Source organism: Molothrus ater, chromosome 5 (genome assembly GCF_012460135.2).
Source record: "Molothrus ater isolate BHLD 08-10-18 breed brown headed cowbird chromosome 5, BPBGC_Mater_1.1, whole genome shotgun sequence".
NCBI lineage: Eukaryota > Metazoa > Chordata > Aves > Passeriformes > Icteridae > Molothrus > Molothrus ater.
Window position 1 is genome coordinate 48,074,632 of NC_050482.2, and position 21,894 is coordinate 48,096,525.

Below are 21,894 nucleotides of genomic sequence, written 5' to 3' on the forward strand. Positions count from 1 at the left end.
ATAAAAAGTGAACAGAATTTTTAAATATATAAGCAATTCAAGTTCATCCTTTTTTTTCAATAAAAAATAAGGGTGCATCAATATAAAGGGATTCTGATGTTTGAGTTTTTTTAAGACAGCTCTTCTTGGCAAATGTAAAACGAAGTGTTCTTTATTTTCTTTGTATTTACTCTGTATTAAAAATGTTAATGAAAAACCGCTTAGATGACTTAAGGAAATTAGAACAGCAAATATTAATTTATTTTAAGTTAAATGGTTATTCGAGTGATGCACTTACAGATTTGACTTTAAGACATCTGTAAATGTTACATTAATTTGTTAGTGTATTTTCTGGTCATAGGAAAAGTAAGACTGTGAATTTTGTAATATATTTTGCAAACTCTGGGTAATGCCTATAAAAGAAAACACTGCAGGCTGGGAGATCGAACTATCCTATTGTAACTTTGATGCAGAGGCCCTGTTCTTGTACTGTGCTGCTAGAGGGTTCTCATTAGTGGCTCATCTATTAGGAGTTCTTGGACTTGTTCAATGTTAGCCAAGCCTGATTTATTTTTCCAAATTTCCTTTACAAGATAAAAATCTGTAACAGCATATGTGTTGTTTGTAGGGGTTTATATGAATGAAGGGGTTGATATCATGTGAATATGTCTGCCTTCCATTCTGAGTTCTTGGGAAGACAGATGGGATGTGCTTTCTGTACTTTCAGGTCTAAAATTCTTGCATTAAATGTATTCTCTTCTGAAGGAATATGAAGAAATTTTAGTTAGCGTGTAGACAGCTCTGGAAAGGCATTAACAGCTCACCTGGAGTTCTTAAGGCATCCGACTGAAAATGGTTGTGATGAGAACCTTTATTCAACTCAAGTAAACTGGTGTTTCAGATCAGTGTTTCTGTAGGCATTGTGTTTTGCTCCCACTAGTGGCAATGCAGTAGTAGACAATCCAGTTCAGAAAATCTAGGTCAGAATGGCAGAATCATCATAATGGTATTATTGCAAGTTCATAAATAGACCTGATACAACTTTGTGTCAAAATTTGTTCATCTGTTCCTGAGGTGTGAGTCAAACTGTTAAGTGCTATCAGTAACACAAATCTGAGGATTCTAGATTGTTTTGCGGAAAAGAACTCAAAAAAAGGGTAAGGGAAGCTCAGTGCTAAGTTAAAAGGAAATATTAAAAATTGCTTTGTCCCTGTTTTTGTCAGGTCGTGTTAACTAAGTATTGAATAAGCCTTAGAATTGTAAAGTAAGGTACATCATGATTGTGGGGTTTATAGTAGCATTCATATTGTACTTTAGAATATATATTCTTACCTTAAAATGTAGAATATTGTCGTTAGGGATAAATGTTAAATAATTTTCTTCACAAAAAATTGTTCCAAGTAAACTAGGAAAGATCCAGCAAACCCAAATGATAGGAGCTGAAGCATGTGACCCATGATGAGATGCTGAAGGAGCTCAACAGCTTCAGTCTGCTGAAGAGGAGGATACAGGGCAATCTTAGCATTGCCTGAGTAAAACTTGTAGATGAGGTTGGCTACAAAATGGAGTGGAGCCATTGTTATTTAGAGGCTGTGGCATCTGTATTCTGAATTTTGCAGCTTGGTTCATACAATTGTCAAATATCCTGAGTTGTAAGGGACCCACAGGGATTGAGTCCAGCTCCTCAGGTGGCACAGGACACCACCAAGAATCATTCCACCTGCCCAAGAGGGTTGTCCAAATGCTCTTGAGTTTGCGGCTACACAAAACTGTCATTGATCTGAGCGAGTGTTGGCAGTAGTCCTGCTTTCTTTTCCCAAAAAATTTTAAAATAATTTATATCCAACCTGAATAGACAAAATGCAATATATTTGTTAATTTCTTAGCTCTGTAAATGAAAATTAATTGGGAGCTGATGCAAAATGAATCATACTAAGTATTTAAAGTGCATCCTTTGCCTAATAATTCTTCTGTGTCAGTGTTATAAACATTTGTCTATCTGGTCCTTGTGAGCAAAAAAGTCACATTGAGATAACTGTCTGATGATTTTTCTTTTAATTACTGTTAATGTAATTTTTGTATGTTTTTGAGAAACTTAATAAAGCTGTATGCTTGATGGGAATAACTTTATGGTGGTTTGTAGCTTCAGCAGACCTAAATTGGTTAGCACCAGCTGATTCAAGATCTTGGTTGTTGAGTTACATTTAGAATATAGAAACTTTCTTAGCTGCCTTCTGCTTCTGAACATTATCTTATGTAATGCTTTAAAACTAGACCATTAAGCAGGACCACACTGGGGAAAACATATTTAAAAAATCCCTGTGGATTTGTTTTAATGGAAACAGATGAAATCAGATTTTGGTGTATTTCAACAAAATCATTATAGCTTCCTAGGTAATGCTGGATTTAACTCCATGTTTTGATTTGATGAAATAGATTTTCTAACATTTTTCTTACACTTTTCATAAACATTTATATTTTTTTTCATACTTGTGTGGGTGGATGGAATGAATATAACTGTTGAGGGTAAACCCACCAGTTTTCCTTGAAAGAGAGAGTTTTTCTACAAGGTGCTCCTATAGCTGTAGTTTTTATGGCCTCAATTAGTCTTAGTATTCAGTTTGTATACTACAAACTGAATGAAAGTGGTCTAAAAATCCAAGTTCATTTAAACATTGTATAGATGTGGAGGATGAAAGTCTTGTATTTATGCAGAAAAAAGTATCTTAATGATACATTGAGAAATTCTTTGTATATAATGAAGTTTTCTTCAAAGTGATTTGATTAAAAAATCTTGTCATTTACTCCAGTTATTAATTCTCTTTGTAACTTATGAAATTAAATATATTTGGAAGGATGGAAATACTCTTGATCTATCAGTTTCCATTTATTTTTACCTTTTGATGAGAAGAGAGGCTGCTTGCTCTTACCTTAGTATAACATCTATTTTTATTGGATTCTATGAGACAAGTGGTCTAAAATGTCTGGTTAGAATATTACTGCATGATGTCTTAGTGTGACCTCTGTGACCTTTGCATAAGTGTGTTTGTGCAGCATATTGAGAAACTTGGATTCACTTCTTGGGAAGTCAGATGAAGTGTTGACGGGTGTTTCTTTGTTTTTGTCAGTACCATTTCAACTGGTTTACTTTAAAATGTGCTAAATGTTACAGTCTTTCTTAGTAGCAGTGTAATATGACAACGATAAATCTTAATCTTTACGGTTCTTTCTGAATTTTTTAAGGGCTAAGATGGATAGCACAGAGGAACCTCAGAAAAAAGTCTTTAAAGCACGAAAAACCATGAGAGTAAGTGATCGGCAACAACTTGAAGCTGTCTATAAGGTTAAAGAGGAGCTGTTGAAGACAACTGAAGTGAAACTGTTGAATGGAAAACATGAGAATGGAGACTCTGATATAAATTCCCTTTTAAGCAATACAGATAGTACAGAAGTCAAGAAAGAAATTAATGGTGTGGTTGACTTGTGTGTGAACTCTGAAGAAGGAAGAACAGCTTGTGATGAAATTAGTGAGACCAAAAGCCCTGAAAGTAGGGCAGGAAACATGGCCAATGACATAGAATCCAAACCTCTAGTGCTGTCTTCAGAAAATGTTACTCTTGAACAAACTAAAGATACTGACATTGCAGTAAAATGTGAGGCTGAAAATGCAGTTGGTAGCAGTAAAGATAACTTCCATGAAGAAAATAATAAAAAAGATCATTTGGACCAAAGAAAGAATGATATCCCATTGGAAGGTGAAAGTGAACCAGTCTGTGATATTAGTGACTCTTCTGAAGAGAAGGGAGAAACAAATTATTTACCTGTTAATTCTAGTTCATCTGGTGATGAAAAGAGGACTGAAGAAGTAACTTCTGAAGAGGTTGTTGGAGAAGCAGCCATCTCTAGCAGTATGGAAGCTGACGAGGAAAAACAAGAAGGCAGTGCAGGACCTGCAGAAACCACTGTTTCAAAGACAATAGATGAGCCAAGTGAAAGTATCTTGGACAATACAGACTCTATGGAAACAGATGACATTATTCCAATTCTGGAAAAACTAGCCCCTGCTGAAGATGATCTGAGCTGTTTTTCTAAAAGTTCTCTGCTTCCAGTGGATGACACAGTCCCAGATTTAGAAGAGAAAATAGACAATTGTTTGGGTTCACCATCCAAGCAGGAAAGCAATGAAAGTCTGCCAAAAGAGGCTTTCTTAGTACTGTCTGATGAAGATGATCCCTGTGATGAGAAGGAGGAAGTTGTTGAAGGGATGTTGCCAAACAAGTCAAGTCTTCCAGGTAAGAGTTTTCTAAATCGTTCATTTCCATTCAAGTTTGGGATTTTGTTCATTTCTTAGAATGACACACTTGTGTCAGGTTTCTAAATCAAAGAGGCAGTCTTACCCACCAATAATGTTATGGAGTCTTAGTTTTTAAGGGTGGTATTTGAGGCACAGGAAAAAGACTTTGCACTGAAAAATGGTCATCTTCCAGATTTGGAAGATGACCATTTGATTTTGATTTTTTTTTAATTTGTTTTGGATTTTGGTTTTGGGGTTTGTTGTTTTCTTGTTGGTTTGCTTTGGTTTTTTTCATACTCTCTAAATTTGGGTGCCAACTTGGATGAGGTAGTGGGTAGAAAAAGAGGAAAGATGAGTAATTGTCAGAGAGGGAATAGAAGGATTTGGGAGAAGAGGAACTGCATTCATTTACTGCTTTCACAGGGAAGAAAGTATTTCAGCTTTCTTTAGCATGCAAATAAATGATAAGGAAAACATGCATATAATCCAGATGTGCCTCATCTTCTCTTTTAACTTTTTTTTCCCCCACTGAAAGACAATATTGGAAAAGTTGAATGAAAAATGCATGTCATGTATTGTTTTTATATTATATAGCTTTTATTCATTTAACTCAGTGGTTTTTATCTAAGTTTTCTTTGACTATGGCAACTGATTGATGCTTTTAGATGTTAAGTGTGGAATCTCTTCATGTAGTTAGCAGAACATTTTTTCTAAGTTAAACTCAATGGATGTCCTTTGTAGTATACTGTTTAATACAGTTTTGTAAGCTTTTTTCTTTTTGATAATGGACAGTCATTGTTGTACTAGTGCACTTTTGAAAATAAAACAGATGAATAATTTACAAATAACTTGACAGTGTTCTTTTACATGTAATTAAGAGAGATGTTTCAGATTATCTTGGAGATGGAATTATTTTGTTGGGTTTTTTTCATCGCCGTCTTTTCCCCAGCACCCTCACCCCCACCTTGCCCCTATATAGCTTTTATTTATATGCTTATTTAGGCATTAGCTGTTGTCAATGAGATTGAAAAAGTGATACCATTGTTCTGCACTGAAAGTCTTCCAGAAGCTATTGGAGGTGGGGGAAGTAGGGGGAAAGAAAGTTGTGTGTAGTTGTGTCAAAATCATAGTGTTACTAGTCCCTTTTATGAAATAAACAGTACAAATAAATTGGTTATCTTTGTTCTCACTGCAGTTTGAGTTCTCTCATTGAAGCCATTAAGTTTACTTTTTTCATCTTACCCAATGAGAAAACACTCTGAGATCACAGAGGAATTTGCTATGGAGTAAAAAGACTGAAGTGAATATTAAATACTGTACTATAGTTTGCAGAAGCTTAAAATTAATGTATCCAGCAATAGATTTTTAAGATTCTAAATTCCGGTGACACGACAAATTCTTTTGACTAGTTCTTTTATTTTTTGGCTAATAACAGCTTATGACTCTTACAGTTGTGTGGCTGTAAACTGAGACTGTTCATGAAATGAAAATTGGTCACTGCGATGTTCTGCCTTAACCAGCCACAAAGATAATAGCAGAGAGGTTGCATAGGCAGGAAACAGTTTTATGAGAAAACAGGCAGAGTTACCTTATAAAGAGTAACTTTTGGAAAGGGTCTGGGAAAGTTAAAACTGTGGAGACTGTATGGAGATCATTTCAAGATGCTATATTGGAGAAACAGGTGCAAACCGCTCAGTTAAGAAGCAAGATTTCAACAAGTCCAGATAAAAGCCAACATGGCTAAACAACAATGAAAAAATGGTACTAGAAGACTGTATTCAAATGTACAGATTAATGGAATGTCTTTCCCAAGTGGAATTAGTAACTATAATAGCTAAGTTGTCACAGATTTTTTTAATGAAAGACCATACATCAGAAAGCCTTGGAGCTTTTGTGTAAGCAAACAAGCTTGTGACAAGGAAGCCCTGATGTGAATTATCTTGGATGTCCCAACACAAATGATTTCTTATCAAGAAATTTTGGAAATGAAACAGTAAAACAGAAAGTCCTCGTGGAGGAAATAATCAGCTGAAGAATAAAAAATAAATTCAGAGTTCCAGAGACTAGTTCCTGAGACTGTGCTGTATGACAGAATTAATAAATAGCCTAAAATGAATGGTAACTAGTGATGTCACAGTTTGCTGATATGAAGAACTGGAGAAGAATTTTACAATGCTGATTGACTGAGAAACAAACGTGGCAGGTGAAATTCATAGTGGTTATCTACAAAGTGGTGCACATGAGTACAAAACTCAACTTTATCAGAAGGTAGAACTGACTCGCCACTCAATAAAAATATTTCAGTATTATAGTAGGTGCTTTTGAGAAAACCTTGATAAAATGGCAGTTGAAGAAATCAAGTGAAAAATTATTTGAATCAACTAGGAAACAGGAAAGCTTTACTATGATACACCAAGCTCATAGGAGGCCGACAAGGTTGCATTCATAGCTTCTGCTTGTCTAGCATCAAGATAATGAGATCACAGCTTAGCAGTGGAAACTAAGCTGATAGCCAGTTGTAAAATCTTCTCCTCAGTTAGAGAGTTCTGCTGTGCATCATGTTGAAACCACTTGTAGTTAAATGACAGATTTGTTCATAGTAATGGAAGTTAGTAAGGAAAGGGCTTTCTCATCCCTGCAATTACTTGTCCTCTATATAGAGGTTTTTTGGGGCAAAAAAAAAAAAAAATTATATATATAAGTTTTTTGAAAAATAAGACCTCAGCTTTGAAGCTTGTAACATGTTTTAAAGACATTCTAGGTACGTGTATCTTTCCATGAATATTTGTGTCTTTCAGTGGAATATTAAAATCTCTGAGTTGTGGGAAAAGTTGTCTTAAACTTAGCAATTCTCCTTTAGATTCATAGGTAAATGAGTCCTGTTTTATTCATAGCAATTAAATACATGAAGTTTATCTATAAGTCTTAAGAAGCAGGTGGCATAGGCATTATGCTAATTTATTACCTTAAAAGTAAATCATATTTGGATTGAAGAATTTGTATTATGAATATTATTTTTACATTTGTAAGAAAAATGAAAATCCCATAGAGCCGGGTTATTGGGTTTTGACTCCTCCTTTTTCTGATTTATTGGGTAACTTGTTTTAAGTCATTTAAATGTTCTTCATAATAGAAGGGAGACTTATGTTAAGAGAGCGTCAACCATACCTTTGCAACCAGAACTTTCCTTAGAAAAGCTGGTAAACTCCTGTAAATAACAAAATGAATATAGGAAAATGAAGTGTACAGATCAAGGTGTGCATAAGAGTGCTTACTTGCTCTCTTATATTCTGGATAGATTTTACTGTAATCTTAAAAGCAATAGAAACACATAATGGAAGCTTGTTTCATTCACATTTGTACAAAACACGTAATGGAAGCTCATGGTACATATAATAAAATTTTTCAGGAAGTGCTACCATTTTTATCTTTGTATGTTTGGTGGCTTCAGGTTTTTCTTCTTTTAAGCATTTCCTAAACTCAATATTTTTAAATGGTTAGTCCTAAGTTGTGATACTTTGTATTAGCAAGAAATTTCAAATTAAAATTCATATTTGTTAACCTAAATCTAGGCCTTTCCTACCATTAAGATTATGGTTGCAGTTGCCAATTGTAAATAAAGAAACATATTAGTATTTTAGTATTTTGTTACTGAAATTTTTATGCTTTGTCCCTAAGTGGGAAAATAAGCTGAAATAAATTTTTGAGAACTTCAGCTGCATTAAAAATATATCATTATGTTTCAGAAGTAACTGAAACATGTTTCAGTCATAATTGCAGTTCGGTAATTCTGGTTAAAATGTTAAGCAAATTCAAAAGTGAGTCTTAATGTGTTGCATGATAGTTCAAATTTTTGTTTTGAGGGTATTCCCTTATTTTTTCATATCTGCATTCCTTCTTTGTCATGATTATTTCTCTTGCCTTCCCTCACATGGTTTATTTTTCATATGTTTTTTACATTCATTAGTCAAAATAGGACTGTTACAAGACTTTTGTAGATCTGAGAAAGTGTGGATTTTTTTCTTCTGTTTATAGAAGAGGTGGAGGGGGAGAGAAAAAAGGAATGTGAAGACAAGGAAGGAGAAGAGGCCCACAAAGAAGAGGAGATACAAATAGAGAAAAGTATGTAATGTTAAAACCATTGTGTTTCACTGTGTTGTATGTTTTAGAAGCACAAAATCATTAGGTTTGGAAGGGACTTGTGATGATTATCTAGTCCAATGCCCCTGTTAAAAACCAGGTCAATTAGAAAGCAGTTTGCCCAGAACTATGTCCTGACAGGTTTTGAGTATTTCCACAGACTAAGATTCCACAAATCTCCTGTGTTCTGATCCCAGTGTTTGACCACCCTTACAGTAAAAAAGTTTTTAAATGTTTGAGTGTAAGTTCTTGTATTTCAGTTTGCATCCATTTCTCTTGTTCTGTCACTGCTACTCACTAAGAGTCTTGCTCTGGTTATTCTCCACCTGTCTGGTAGTTCACACACAATAAAATCTCCCCCAGTGGCCTTCTCCAATTGAACAATTCCAGCTCTTGATGAATGCTCCTATCTCAAAAACATCTTGGTGACTCTACACTGCACTCTCTCCAGTATGCTCACATATTTTTTTGTATTTAGAAACCCAGAACTGGACAAAAGACTCAAGCTGCAGGCTCACATTCCCTGGTTAGAGGGGACCCTCTAACCTCCCTCAGCCTCCTGTCAGTACTCATTCTCAGGCAGCCAAGAATGTTGTTGGCCTTCTTTGTCAACAGGGCACATTGCTGGCCCATGATCAACTTCATGTACATGGAGACCACGAGGGCCTTTTCTGAAAAGGGGTTTTCCAGCCAGTGAATTCCCAACCTGTGCTAATTGCTATCCAAGTGTAGCACTTGGGCATCTCCTTTTCTTAAACTTCATGAGGTTCTTGCTTGCCCATTTCTCCAGTTTGTCAGTGTGACTGAATGGCAGCATAACTACTTAGGAGTGTACAAATCACTCCTTCCAGTTTTCTATCACCTGCAAGTGGCTGCAGATATCTTCTTACCCCATTTTCTAGGTCATGAATGAAGATGGTGGTGTTGGTACCAGTGGCATCTGCTAGTGTGCATTACTGAGCTCCAGCTGGACTATGTGCCAATAATCATGGCTCCTGGAGCCCAATAGCTGAGCCAGTAAAATTATCTGGGCCATATATCAAGAATTTGAAGATGGTTTGGGTGTCAGAAGCATTATTAAAGATGCTCTCCTCTCATCCACCAAGCTAGGGGTCTCACTGTAGAAGGCTATCAGGCTGATGGTGCCTGATTTCCCCTTTGATAAATCCATTCAATTCCCCATCATCTCCTTCTTGATAGGCCTTGAGATGATTTCTATCTAGATTTACTTGTTCCATCATGTTCCCAGGGATTGAAGTAAAGCTGATAGTTCCCTGGGTTCTTGTTATGTAAATCTGAAGATTTTTTAAAAGCAGATGTCCTCTTTGTCCTCAAGAACCTTCTGGACACAGTGCCAGGAGCTGGAGGAGTGACTGAGGTCTCTTGGGTTCTTCTGTGCTTCATCATTGTAAAAGTCCTTTTTAATAACAATCTAGGTCTGTTTCGAGTCTGTTCTTTTGTTAGTTTTTTACTTTCCATCTTAACCAAGAAGTGGAAAAAAAAGTTTGAAGGGTTTTTCAGTCACGTGTTGGAGGTACAAGTTAAAACTTCATGGCAAGTAAAAACAGTTAATTGCTGGCATAGTTAAATGAGATGTAGTTTTATTTGGCTGGAATTCTGAGAAGAGGATTCCTGTTTCAAAAGAAGGTTTTCTTTTACTTCTCAGAAGCCATGTTTCATTACAGGATGGTGCTGATAGGAGCAGGATGAACTGGAGGGAGGCTCTGGAGAGAGGACTGGTGGTAGTAGAACCATTTTGCATTTGGGGCAGTGACTGGGTGAATCACAAAGCAGAACTCACTGACAGGGCAGTAATGTACAGGTACCAGAAGGACTGGTTTTGTACTTTGGTGTCATCAAGCATGTTTTTCCAAAGGCATTCCTACTGGTTTACCATGCAAAAGCTTAAACTGTGAACAACTTCATGGTAATTATGGCATTCTGAAGATACCTGTTTTTTCAGGAGTTCCTCATGAGCAGTTTTATCTAATTGTTCCAGATGAAGCATCAAAGAGAAAGCGTTCCAAATCTGAGGACATGGACAATGTTCATTCTAAACATCGTCGGTACATGGGAGAAGATTATGAAGCAGAACTCCAAGTCAAAATTACAGCCAGAAAGGATGTTGACCTAAAATTACAAAAGGTAAAATAGAGGTGCAGAGCAAAGAACATAAACACATGCCTGTCACTTGTGTTACATCTTTGAATTAGCAGTCCTTCTGCACGCACTCTGTGTCCTCCAACATTTTCTCTTTTTTGTGGTTGAACATTGGATGTTATTCAAATAACAAAGGTGCTTAATTCATATAAAGTTCCACATAGCCCTCCTTTTAAGAAGAGACCAAATACCATTTGAAGACTATGCTGCAGGAGTGATATTTGAAATGTATAAAATACTTGAAGTCTCATGTGACTCTAGATGGAAAATGTTAGTAAAGGTTGTATTTCACCATGATGAGTTATATGTGATGTACTTTATTCTGTGCCTAGCTTTTAAAACAAGGCAGTCTCCAAAGAAGAGTGTAATCCACCTGGCATTTTGCAGATTTTTGTAGAGCTGTTAATAGCCTGATTGCACTATTGCTGTATAAGGAACCTATGGTCATGAAGAAAAGAAAATTGTGCTGTTCTTCTGTTAGTTCATTAGCTAGAATGTGTTGTAACTTCATTAATTTAGGATGGCAAAAACTGAACCACATTAGTAGCTTATTTAGTTTTATTTCCTATGAAAACTTTTTAGAGTGCAGTAGGTATAGATGGGAGAAGAACATTAAATAATAACTTCTGTCAAGTAAACTTTGTGAAAACCAGTCTTTTCTTACGTTTTTAGCTTCTGCAAGAAAGGCAACACTGAATTTTTGCTAGGAGAAAATATATCTCAGAAAAATTTTTTGTTGAATGTCTTAAGTTTCTGTTCTTTGAATGCCAATGTCCCTCTCAAAAATAGAAAAGTAAGAAGAACAACTAAGCACTGCACTTTAAAAGAATACCTTCTGTTGTTAAGGTTCTTTTTATATATAGTAAGATTTATACCCTTCTTATACTGCAAGGAAATTAATTTGTTGAATTAATTAAAAACCATTTGTATTTTCCAAAATGATGACAAAACTTAGCTGTGCAACCGCACACTTATTGCTGAGTGTAGATTTATTTGATTGACAGGGTACAACAGTTGTCATTGTTCTGTTTATAGCAAGATATTTATTAAGAGTTGAGAATATTTTTATAGGTAGTCCCCCAAAGTCTGGGATTGCATTGTTGTATTTTTTATATAACAATTTTGCAGATTATCCAGAGACTGTTAGAAGAAAAACTTACCGCTTTACAATGTGCGGTATTTGACAAGACTCTGGCAGACTTGAAAACCCGAATGGAGAAAGTAGAATGCAACAAGAGGCATAAAACTGTGCTTACTGAAATGCAGGTGAGTGTTTATGTGTTCAGCTCCATACTAAGGTCAAATGCAAAAATAAGTTCCTCAATGTTTAGTAGTAAGGTTCCTAGAGTTGCCAGTAGGGAAACCATTGTGACTCTGCAAGGGGAGGAGGTGGTGGGGGGAGCAGCAAATACTAATGGTCCTTTTGAGTTGTGAAACTATTTTCCTGCTCAGAAGGAGGGAAGCAACCAGTTAATCATACAGAAACTCCAAAGGGTATCTTCCATGTGGCAAACCGATTCATTAGCTGTTAGTAGATTGCTTTTCCACTCTTCTGTTCCATTTAGGCATTTTCAAAAAAATTCCAAGTATGAAAATATCTAAGGTCTTTATGAAGCTGGAAAGTTGCTTAAAAAATGGGAACATGCAGAAAGAGAGGACAGTAGCGCTGGACTTGGAACATCCTACATGACGTTTCCCCAGAGTGCAAATAGTTGATGTTCTAGCAAGGAGGCAAATAGCTAGTGTTGAATGCAGTATGCTTTCCTGCATTATTTATAGAAAATATGTGCATAGTGGTGACATGAAGAACATCACAAAAAAGAATTTTGAACTGACAGGACAATTAAAAGCTTATCTCATAACAAATTCAAGCAATAAGGCCATTTTACTTTTTTATGAAAAGAAATATGGAGTTTGCCAGATCACTTCCCACTATACTAGTCTTGTTGCCACAGACAATTTATGTTGACTTCTTAAGTGCTTTCTAAGATGCTTTCAATATACTTGTTCACCAGTGTCTTTAGCCATCAGCTAAAGTGTCAAAGGAATAACATCATATAAGGCTTTCATGTATGTAGTTTTGTGTGAATATGCCAGATGGATTCAGTTTGTAGAGTTGTGAATAGGAAGGAAAATAATTAAACCTTTCTCTAAGATACCTTGACTGTGATGCATACATTTGTCTTTCTGCTATAATATAGTTGAAAATAACATAGTTGTACTGGATTTCAAGGAAGAATAATTTCCATGATATGAAAATAGCATTTGGTTTAACTATGTCTTAGTTATATATCTTATAGTTTATAAAATTTCTTTGATGGTTCTTGGGGACTTACGGTTTTGTTTGTTTTCACCTTCTTCCTGTTTAGGCTAAAATTGCAAGATTGACAAAGCGTGTTGGAGCAGCCAAGGAGGACTTGAAGAAGAGACAGGAAGTAAGAACTAGATTGTTGGGGTCTGGGGGTTTTTTCTGAGTTAGCCTAAACCTTGTGTTGGAAAACAAAGAAAATTTATATGCAGAAAGATGTGACTTGTTTATTCAATGATATTAACAATTGGGTTTGTCAGGTTTGGTTAAAGAAATCTTAACATCTGTTATGTAATTCTGAATTATACAGAAGCTTCTTTAGCTGTTTTTAGTGTGAAAACACCTTAAGCTGTATATAACTGAATCAAATTTACTTCAGTATGAAGAGTACCATGTAAATAAAAGTGCATCCCACTACCGTGATTCTGAGAGATGAGAGGGGGAAGAAGACAGGATATAGGAGAGGGAGGCAGTAGGACCAAGGAGATTTTGTGTAGTTGTAAAATATGTCAAAATCTCCTGCAGTGTTGACTTCAGAAAATGAATCACTCACACAGCAGTGAATGGATATGAAATAGAATGAAAATATAAGTTTGCAAGCTGCCTTAGAGTTGTTTTGTTATGGCCTCTCTCTCTCTCTCATTCTGTGTAGAATGTGGCAAATGCACCTGTATCTCCAGGGAAAGCAGCACCCGACCCTGCAAATGTAAACAATGCCACGTATCGGTAAGCAAAGCACATCATGGGACCGTGTTAAAATGCACAACAGGACACTTCAGATACTCTCTGTACTTCCTTTTTTTTAATTAAAGTGTTTTCTCCTTTTCCTTCATTGCTCTTCACTTGTAAAATTTGATTTGCTTTTACAGAAGTCATGAATTGACAGAATTGAACCCACTCTTGGTTAAATCTAGATGGTATTTAGCATCAGTTTCAGTGTTTAAAAAGTCATAGATAATAGTGGAAGTTTAATTTCAAGAACAGGAAAATTCTTATGGTGCAAGGACTTGAAAATTTATAAGTAATTCCATACTTCTTTTTATTTGGGAAATAGCCAAAATTAATTTGCCTGAGAAGCAAAAGTGAGTTTTGAAAAAATAAATCTTAAAGAAGAGAACAGCTGTAAAATTAGGGATTTTTTCACCATTGTACTGTTCATAAATATACCTTATGTGGCTTTTTGAGAGAAATGCCAACTCCAACTTTGTTCCTTAGAAATGCTGGCACAGTAAGGCAGATGCTGGAGTCAAAGAGGAATGTAGGAGAGAGCACACCAGCAACTTTTCAAGCCCCTGCAAATCCAGGTAAGAAACTGCTTATGGACTATAAACACACTTCTTAAAAGTTCTGTTGCTTTCCATTAAAGAACTAACTAACCAAACAGAGCAAAACTGATTTTACTCCTTTTTTCTGACCTAAAAAAAAATTATTATTTTTAGTTGTCTAGTGCATTCCCTGTTTATATTCGTTTAGTATGCTTACCAGGTATGGAAAAAAAGGTGTTGATTTGGCCAAGCAGAACTTGTGGTAAATTAGATCCTTCAGCAGACTGCATGCTGGGTATGGCAGCAAAATTGGCTGTCAAAAACTGAGACGTGTCTCAGGTCTTTTTTTGTACTTGGTCATAATAGGATGCTGATGATACCCTTCTCTCTACTTAATGACTATAGAAATTGAATTGGAACCTAAACAGCAATTATAAAGCACATTTCTTAAAGGAGTCATGTTGAAAAATGGAATTTCTAGATTAAAATTTTATAGGGAATATAGACTCAAACTCACCATTAATTTATTCATTATAGTTTGCGGTCCTTGGTTGTAAAAATAGTTTCATATCAAATGCTGAATCTTTCCCACAGGATTATCTTACAGTTTATATGTACTGGCTTTCAGTAGCGTGTTTTGCTCCTGATCTTTAGAATTAATCCTGAAATTTTGTGACATAAAAGTCAGTATCTTCTCTGACACATTAATACTTGGTTTTGGTAGAACCTTCTGGATACAAGGTTCTACCTATACAAGACAAGCTAGTCATAGCTGAAATAGTTTTTCTTGTGTTTTGTGAAGCACCAGTCGCTCTGCTATTTCTATAATGGGTGCTTAAAATGCTGTATTTTATGTTTTCAGCAGCTAAATGTTGGAGCTTTCTTCAAGCCTGTGTCATAATTCTTTATATATCTTTTTTCCTGATATTTCTTATAAACAGAAAACCAGTATTGACTGTGTCTTTAACCAGGCCATTGAACATGAGAGTGTACAACAGAAAAATGTACCTATAGCCTTTATTTGCAAAAAGAAGTAATTATATACCACTTTTTTCATAGAATCATAGAAGTACTTGGGTTGGAAGGGACCTTTAAAGATCATCTAGTCCAACCTTCCCACCATAGGCCAGGCCATTTTTCACACGATCAAGTTGCTCAAAGCCCTGTCCAGCCTGACGCTGAGCACTTAAAATGCTAGGGCGTTCCCAGTCACTGTGGACAGCCAGTTCCAGTGACTCACTGCCCTCATCATAAATTGCTTCCATTTGTTGTGTTACAGTGAAACTTCCCACTTGATTCAAATGCTTAATTTTTTTATTTATTTTTTATGTGTAGTGCCTGCTTCCAGTCTTGCTGCTTCTCCAGCAGTTGTCAGTGGACATCCTAAGCTTCAGACTCCAGTGTCCTCCACCAGCTCTTTGACAACAGCAGTGCTTCCCACAGCTAACACAGCTACAGTTGTAGGCACTAACACAGTGCCCACCGGCAGCACTCAGTCAGTGTCTGTCTCATTGCAGTCTTTGCCTGTAATCCTGCATGTACCTGTGGCAGTCTCATCCCAGACTCAGCTTCTGCAAGGCCACACAGGGACTTTGGTCTCTAACCAGCCCTCAGGCAACGTTGAATTCATATCTGTACAAAACTCGTCTACAGTTGGTAGCCTTACCAAAACGACAGTGTCTTTGGCATCAACTAACACAACTAAACCAAATAACATCCCACTTGTGCCCAGTCCTGGTATTCTAAGGAACTCTACAGCCAGTGCTGGGTCAGTAGGCACAACGTTGGCAGTACAGGCTGTTCCTACTTCACATCCTGTTGCCCAGACCACAAGGACTTCTTTGCCCACAGTGGGTACTCCAGGACTTTATAATGCGACTGCCAGTCGAGCACCCCTACAGATGAAGCTTCCTCTCCCTGCATTTAATAGTACAGCTCCTACTGAACCATCCACCATTGCAGCACCCAAGACTGGTAAGTTATGCTTGAATGTTGGCACTGGCAGAGGAGGATAGTGGTCACAGGGAAACATAAAACTGCACTCTGTGGGAAATTGTTGCTTAATGTGTTTTATAGAGATAGTTCTTCTAGGTTGCATTTCTGTTGAAATTTCCAAGATGAAAATAATCTCTATGACAGATCTGTTTTAGACATTGTTGAAAGTAAACTCTCTTGAAGTCAGCAGTAGTGTGGCTTTGTAAGCTTTGTTTTATTTAGAGTTTGATTTATATAATTCCTAGCGTGAAGTAAGAAACTCCTGTCATTAAGAACTTGGTATTTAATTTTAACACAGACTCTCAGAATAATAGGAACTACCTTTCTAAGTAAAGGCATACTGAAAGGAAAGTATAATTGTAACTTAATTTTGACAACACTTAAAAGAAAACAAATTGGTAGAAAAAAGCAATTGAATATGAACCTAGTTCCAAATATTTAAATAAAGGCTCTAAAGACAATAAATGTTCAAATAACAATAATTAGCTTAATTATTTTTAAATACTTTTTCTCAGTCTTTGGTCCTGCCCTGATGGTTGTCTGCACTTCTGATTTTACATACCTTAATTTTTGTTTATAATAGGTGGGATTTTGGATTTTTTTTTAATAGGTGGGATTTCAGGATTTATAAGTGTTGGAGTTATAGCCTCATTGGCACAATATAAGCTAGAAGGATCTCAAGCAAAACTTGACATCAGAACTAGTTTCATTTCATTTTCCTGTATCTAAGTTACTTACGCTAAAATACGTGCTCTGTAGAGTTAGACATTTATGTTTTGTATTGACTCCTAGCTCTAAAGCAAAAAGAAGTGATTTAAGACAAAATAAAAAGGGTTGTGGCTGATGAGATACAGTGAAAAAAGGGAGGACCTATGTGTCCAAAGAATGTCTCATTTTACGCAGTTTCCATAGATTTACTTTGTACCCTAGTAGTTTTCTCACCAGAACTGAAATGCTGATTTAGGCCAGCACTGTTGCTGATGAGCTCTAATTAAAATGAGAAGGAATGAGAACTGAATTTGAATTTATATATTTGCATCAAATATTAAAGCAGCTTTTTAAATTGCTTGTTTAGTGTTGGCTGAGCTACTTAAGATACTCAGTCTCCCTGCCTCAGTTATATATTTTGCAGTCTCTTTAAGCATCCTTTTTTCAGTCAGATCTTTTTTTGTACAGAAATATTTAACAATTCTATTAATTTTTAGTTGAATAGCTTATCAGTATGCATACAGGGGGAGGAGAGATTGGAGTTATACTTTGTGCTCAGGCAAGGAAATTGCTCATAAAATGTTTTTAATATACTGTCAAACTTAAGAGGAAAGGAACACATTAAACAAACTTGAATACTTATAATTGAAAACTGGGGCTAAATGTAAAATATGTCACATATTGAATGTTTAGTGTCAAACAGTTTTGAATATTGCCTACAAATATGGCTAGTGGGTAGCAATAAGTAGTACTGAGTAGATACTGCAAATGAACAATTTTTTGACCCCTCAGAAAACCAGACAAGCAGGCCACCAGCAGATACTTCGTCAAACAAGCGACCTGCTGAGGGAACAACACAGGTAGGCTGTTGATTGTTTCTGTATAAAATTCTAAAGTTACAATCCACAGGAGATTATCTTTATTGATTATAATTGAACAATTTTAGTTTCTTTTGTGCCATCCTTTCTAGTTTCTCTCAGTTTATATTATTCTTCTTTTGATTCACTGTTACTTACAGCATGAGCTTCTGATAATTTTTTCAGAAGTGTTCTGATGGGATTTCTGTAGGTAGAGGAGTTGGTAAATCAGGAGCAGACTAAAAGTTGTCTGCTAAAACAGAGCTAGCATACAAAGAAAAGACTGCCCAATCTTTGTCTGAATGGCTTGAACCTTTATAGATACAAATATTTTATAAATTATCGCACTGCTCTCATTCCTACACTAATCCAGAAGTTAAAATTGGAATTTTAATGTTTGATTGCCATATATCATGGGAGGAAAAAAAAGGAAAAGAAACCTTCTTCAGGAATAGCTACTTCATGAAGGATAGCTTGCAATACTTCTGGATTTTTTTGTCTAAAATTTGTTGGACTTGCTTTGAACTTTAATGTTTGAAATTAAGCTATTTAAAATTCTTCATAAATAATTTTCTTTCTGTGTATAGATGTTTCAAAAAGCACCTCATACTTAACTCTTCCTATTAATTAGAAGTCATGTTATTAAGAGGAATAAAATTAATTTCTTCTAGACAGCATTTCCAAATTCATTAGTGTCTCAAGGTACAGTTAATCTAAATTGTATTTCAAAGCAAGAAGAAAATATACTGGACAATATTCTGGTTTTCACCTGCTGAAAGTAGTCTGGCAAAAGTAGTCAGTATTTTAGAGTATAAACTATGCCTCACTCTTATCTTTCAATTAAGATAAAGAAAGGTTGTTTGGAACTTCATTTTTCAAAGATACCTGTGGATTATAGCTATTCAAAACCCTTGTCAGTAATTGATACATAGGAAATCCAGTACCATAATGGATGACAGTAGTAGAGTTTTAAGGTTTAATTTTCAGTATAAGATTCATATTTTGGAATTTTTCTTCAGTTAGAGCCTGATACCTGGAAAAAATATGGAAAAATGGATTGTGTATGACAATGGTATTTAGCAGTGGAAGATAAGCTGGAAGGAGGGAAATAAGACATAGGATGTTTTCTGGTTTTCAGTCTTCTGTTGTGTAGTGTATGTTCTAGGTTTGCTTTCTGGGAAATCAGTTAAAGCTTGTGTAATGCCATGGTTAAAAAAGAAGAACCTAATGCTTTTTAATTGGCTAGTGAGGTATGGAATTGACATGCCGTTCATTTGAAAAACCCAGTTAATGCCACCTGCTTTTTGTTAGGTAAAATCCAAAATATTATGTATTACTCCACACTTCACAGCTCTCAGATCATAAAGTAGTTCGCTGTGTGCCGTATACCTGTGGCATATTTGATGGTACAACTTTGATCAATTGTTTCGAAAAGCAGTTGAAACAGGAAGAGACTCCATCAGAAAATAAAGAAGCAGTAGAAGCAGCACAGACGAATTTTAACTTCCCTGAGGATGTTCTCTTTGGCTTGGAGGAAGAGGAAGAGGATGCTAAGAGCATCAAAAACACCCACAAGCAGACTGGCTGGGCAGCTAACCTATTAAAACAGTGGCTGGCCAAAAATGGCAAGGATCCTAGCTTTGAATTGGTCCCAGTAAGTGAACTCAATGATATCTTAAGAGAGTTTTATTACACAATAAGAAATCACGATGGAAATACCTACAGTGTGGCAAGCTACAAGTCAATGCGCGCTGGCTTAAACCGGCATCTCAAAATGCCGCCTTACAATCGTCAGATTTGCTTAATGAAGGACAAAGAGTTTGCCAGTGCAAACATGGTGTTTGTGAGCGTGCTGAAGATGCTGCGCATGCAGGGGAAGGATGAGACTCACCACCATCCTCCTATAGCTGCCGAGGACTTGCGTAAGATTAAGCAATCTGGTGTGCTGGGCTTGCACAGTCCCCTGGCACTCGTCAACAAGGTGTGGTTTGATTTGCAGTTGCATTTTGCCAAGCGAGGGAGGGAAATTCTGAGAGATCTGGCTCCAGATGCATTTGTGGTTGAGATGGACAAGAATGGGCGTCGATACGCTATGTTTAGATATCCTGGCAAAGGCAAAAATGGAGAAGATCCTCATAAAATGGGTAAAATGTATGATATGCCTGGGGACCCAAACTGTCCTGTATTTTCCTTGGAACTTTATTTGTCCAAGTTGCCTCCAGAGCCCCCTGCTTTTTACCTGCACCCTCTAAAGCTAACGTCAGAGCAAATGCAAGAACAGCCTGTGTGGTACAAAAGAGAACCAATGGGTGTGAACTACCTGGGTACCATGATGCCCAGGATAAGTGTGGCAGCCAGGCTCTCTCAGCGGTACACCAATCATTCTCTCCGAACTACCACCATCCAGCTACTCTGTGAAGCAGGACTGGGGCCTAGGGAAATAATGGCAGTGACAGGCCATCGCTCTGAGTCTGCTATTAGGCACTACTGGGGCTCTGCAGAGGTTCGCTACAGGGCCTGGTCAGATATAATGGAAAACAATGCCCCCAGTTATCGATATAGCAAGATCCCAAATGAAGCGAGAAAAGAATCAGTATCTGGTGCATCCACCTCCTCTGTAAAACATACTGTTCTAGAACAAAACAAAATTTCATTCCCTACAAAATCTGTGGTGCCACCTGGCACTAGCTCTGTGGCTTTAGTCCCTGAGGGACGCCCAGCTCTGAATTACAAAAGCCCAGTCCTGTTGAACCGCAGTTCATCCAAGGTGTTTCTCCCCAAGGGCGTGACCAGTGGAAACCTAACTGCTGGTCCCCTTCAAGGCTGTTGTAGCAAACCTGTCTTTATGAAACGTGTGATAAAACAAGAACCTATGACTTGATGCTTCTGTAATAGAACTGATTCCAGATGAATTGCTAAAATGGAAAAATTATCAGATTTGGTTTTTTATTTGGTCTATGAAGGAAATTCCTTATAGTCTAATTCAGCAAGAGGTATCCTGTTCGCACTCAAGATGTCAGCTATGGAGCAAAAATTTAAACTGTGGAGGGCTTGGAGTTTGTATGACTTTTTGTGGCAGCTGGGACTCTTCCAAGTGGCTGAGCAGAGTTATTTAAAAAACATTAAAGGGAGATATTGATTTCCACTTAGCTGAAGATATGCTTTCTTCACTAAGAGTGTGGCTTTTATATTTTGTGAAGAGTGTTATTTATCGTACTATTTTGTGACTACTGGCACTAATGTAGCATCTTACAAATCAAATACTTGATTACTGAAGAGCACCAAGAAAGTAGAAGCTGAATGAAATAGACACAGATGCACTACAAATATATGCATACGCATGAAAACACCTGGAATTGCTTAACCACTGTCACCCTCTGTTCAAATTCTTATCAGACCTACCAGAGGACTGTGCCTTTGTTTCCTTTTTTTTTTTTTTGAAACCTTCTTCTAAATTGATTTTCTCTGTGAGCTGCAGATTTGCATTGCAGGTCTTTCCTATTTAATATTTTTGGCTTAAGATTTCAGTCATTCTGTTCTCCAAGGGCATTATTGGTATGTGTAGTATTAAAATTGGGATCTCTTTGGTTGTGCATGAAATGGGGAAAACATTCTCAAAAGAGCTGAAAACAATTTCTTGCTTAAATGCCAGGTAATTATTGTTTGTGTTGTCTCTGTGCCTAACTTGTGAGAGAGTTTTTTTTATTTTTTTGTATTTCCTCTCACCAACCCCCTTTGTTACATGTCACATCATCTTTGCACTCTAGTCTTTGCCAGTATATATAATTCACAGGAAGGACATCTTGTTCTTCCTCACTGAACCCTGTCCAAATATTTTTGGTTTTAATGTCTTCAGGTCAGTAAACTGGTCCTGTCATTATCTTTTCTGTAGATTTTCACAGGTTAGAAATTCTCAGCATAGTGGATGTGAATAATTTTTCATCATAGATTCTGACAAGAGATCTACCAGTAAATAAAAATAGAAAACTGGTTATAGAATTAGATTATGGTTGGTCCACTTTGGAAGAAGAAATAGTGTAGCATTTAAAACTGTTTTCCATATATTGACAATGAAATAAAAATTGTTTTGTCCTTTTCAAATGAGTGTACACAGATGCACTTCACACGGTTTATCATACTAAGGACTTCACTTGAAGTGTTGATGTTGCTCAACTATGGACAAAATAG

The 21,894-nt window shown here is 36.5% G+C and overlaps 1 protein-coding gene across 9 annotated transcripts in view; it reads left to right on the forward strand.

Moving 5' to 3' along the window:
- ATF7IP (activating transcription factor 7 interacting protein) overlaps positions 1-21,894 on the forward strand; it is an 82,299-nt gene that overhangs the window by 32,986 nt on the left and 27,419 nt on the right. For 5 of the 9 annotated variants that reach the window (XM_036401645.2, XM_036401644.2, XM_054515021.1 and 2 more), the window contains 10 exons: positions 3,223-4,271; positions 8,309-8,395; positions 10,413-10,558; positions 11,702-11,839; positions 12,943-13,008; positions 13,534-13,607; positions 14,097-14,185; positions 15,482-16,120; positions 17,642-17,709; positions 19,142-21,144. In XM_036401645.2, the coding sequence (XP_036257538.1) occupies positions 3,230-4,271; positions 8,309-8,395; positions 10,413-10,558; positions 11,702-11,839; positions 12,943-13,008; positions 13,534-13,607; positions 14,097-14,185; positions 15,482-16,120; positions 17,642-17,709; positions 19,142-20,587 (3,795 nt within the window). In that variant the 5' untranslated portion in view covers positions 3,223-3,229 and the 3' untranslated portion in view covers positions 20,588-21,144. Of the gene's footprint in view, positions 1-3,222; positions 4,272-8,308; positions 8,396-10,412; positions 10,559-11,701; positions 11,840-12,942; positions 13,009-13,533; positions 13,608-14,096; positions 14,186-15,481; positions 16,121-17,641; positions 17,710-19,141; positions 21,146-21,894 lie in introns of those variants that run through there. The other 4 variants (XM_036401649.2, XM_036401650.2, XM_036401652.2 and 1 more) reach the window with 3 other exon arrangements.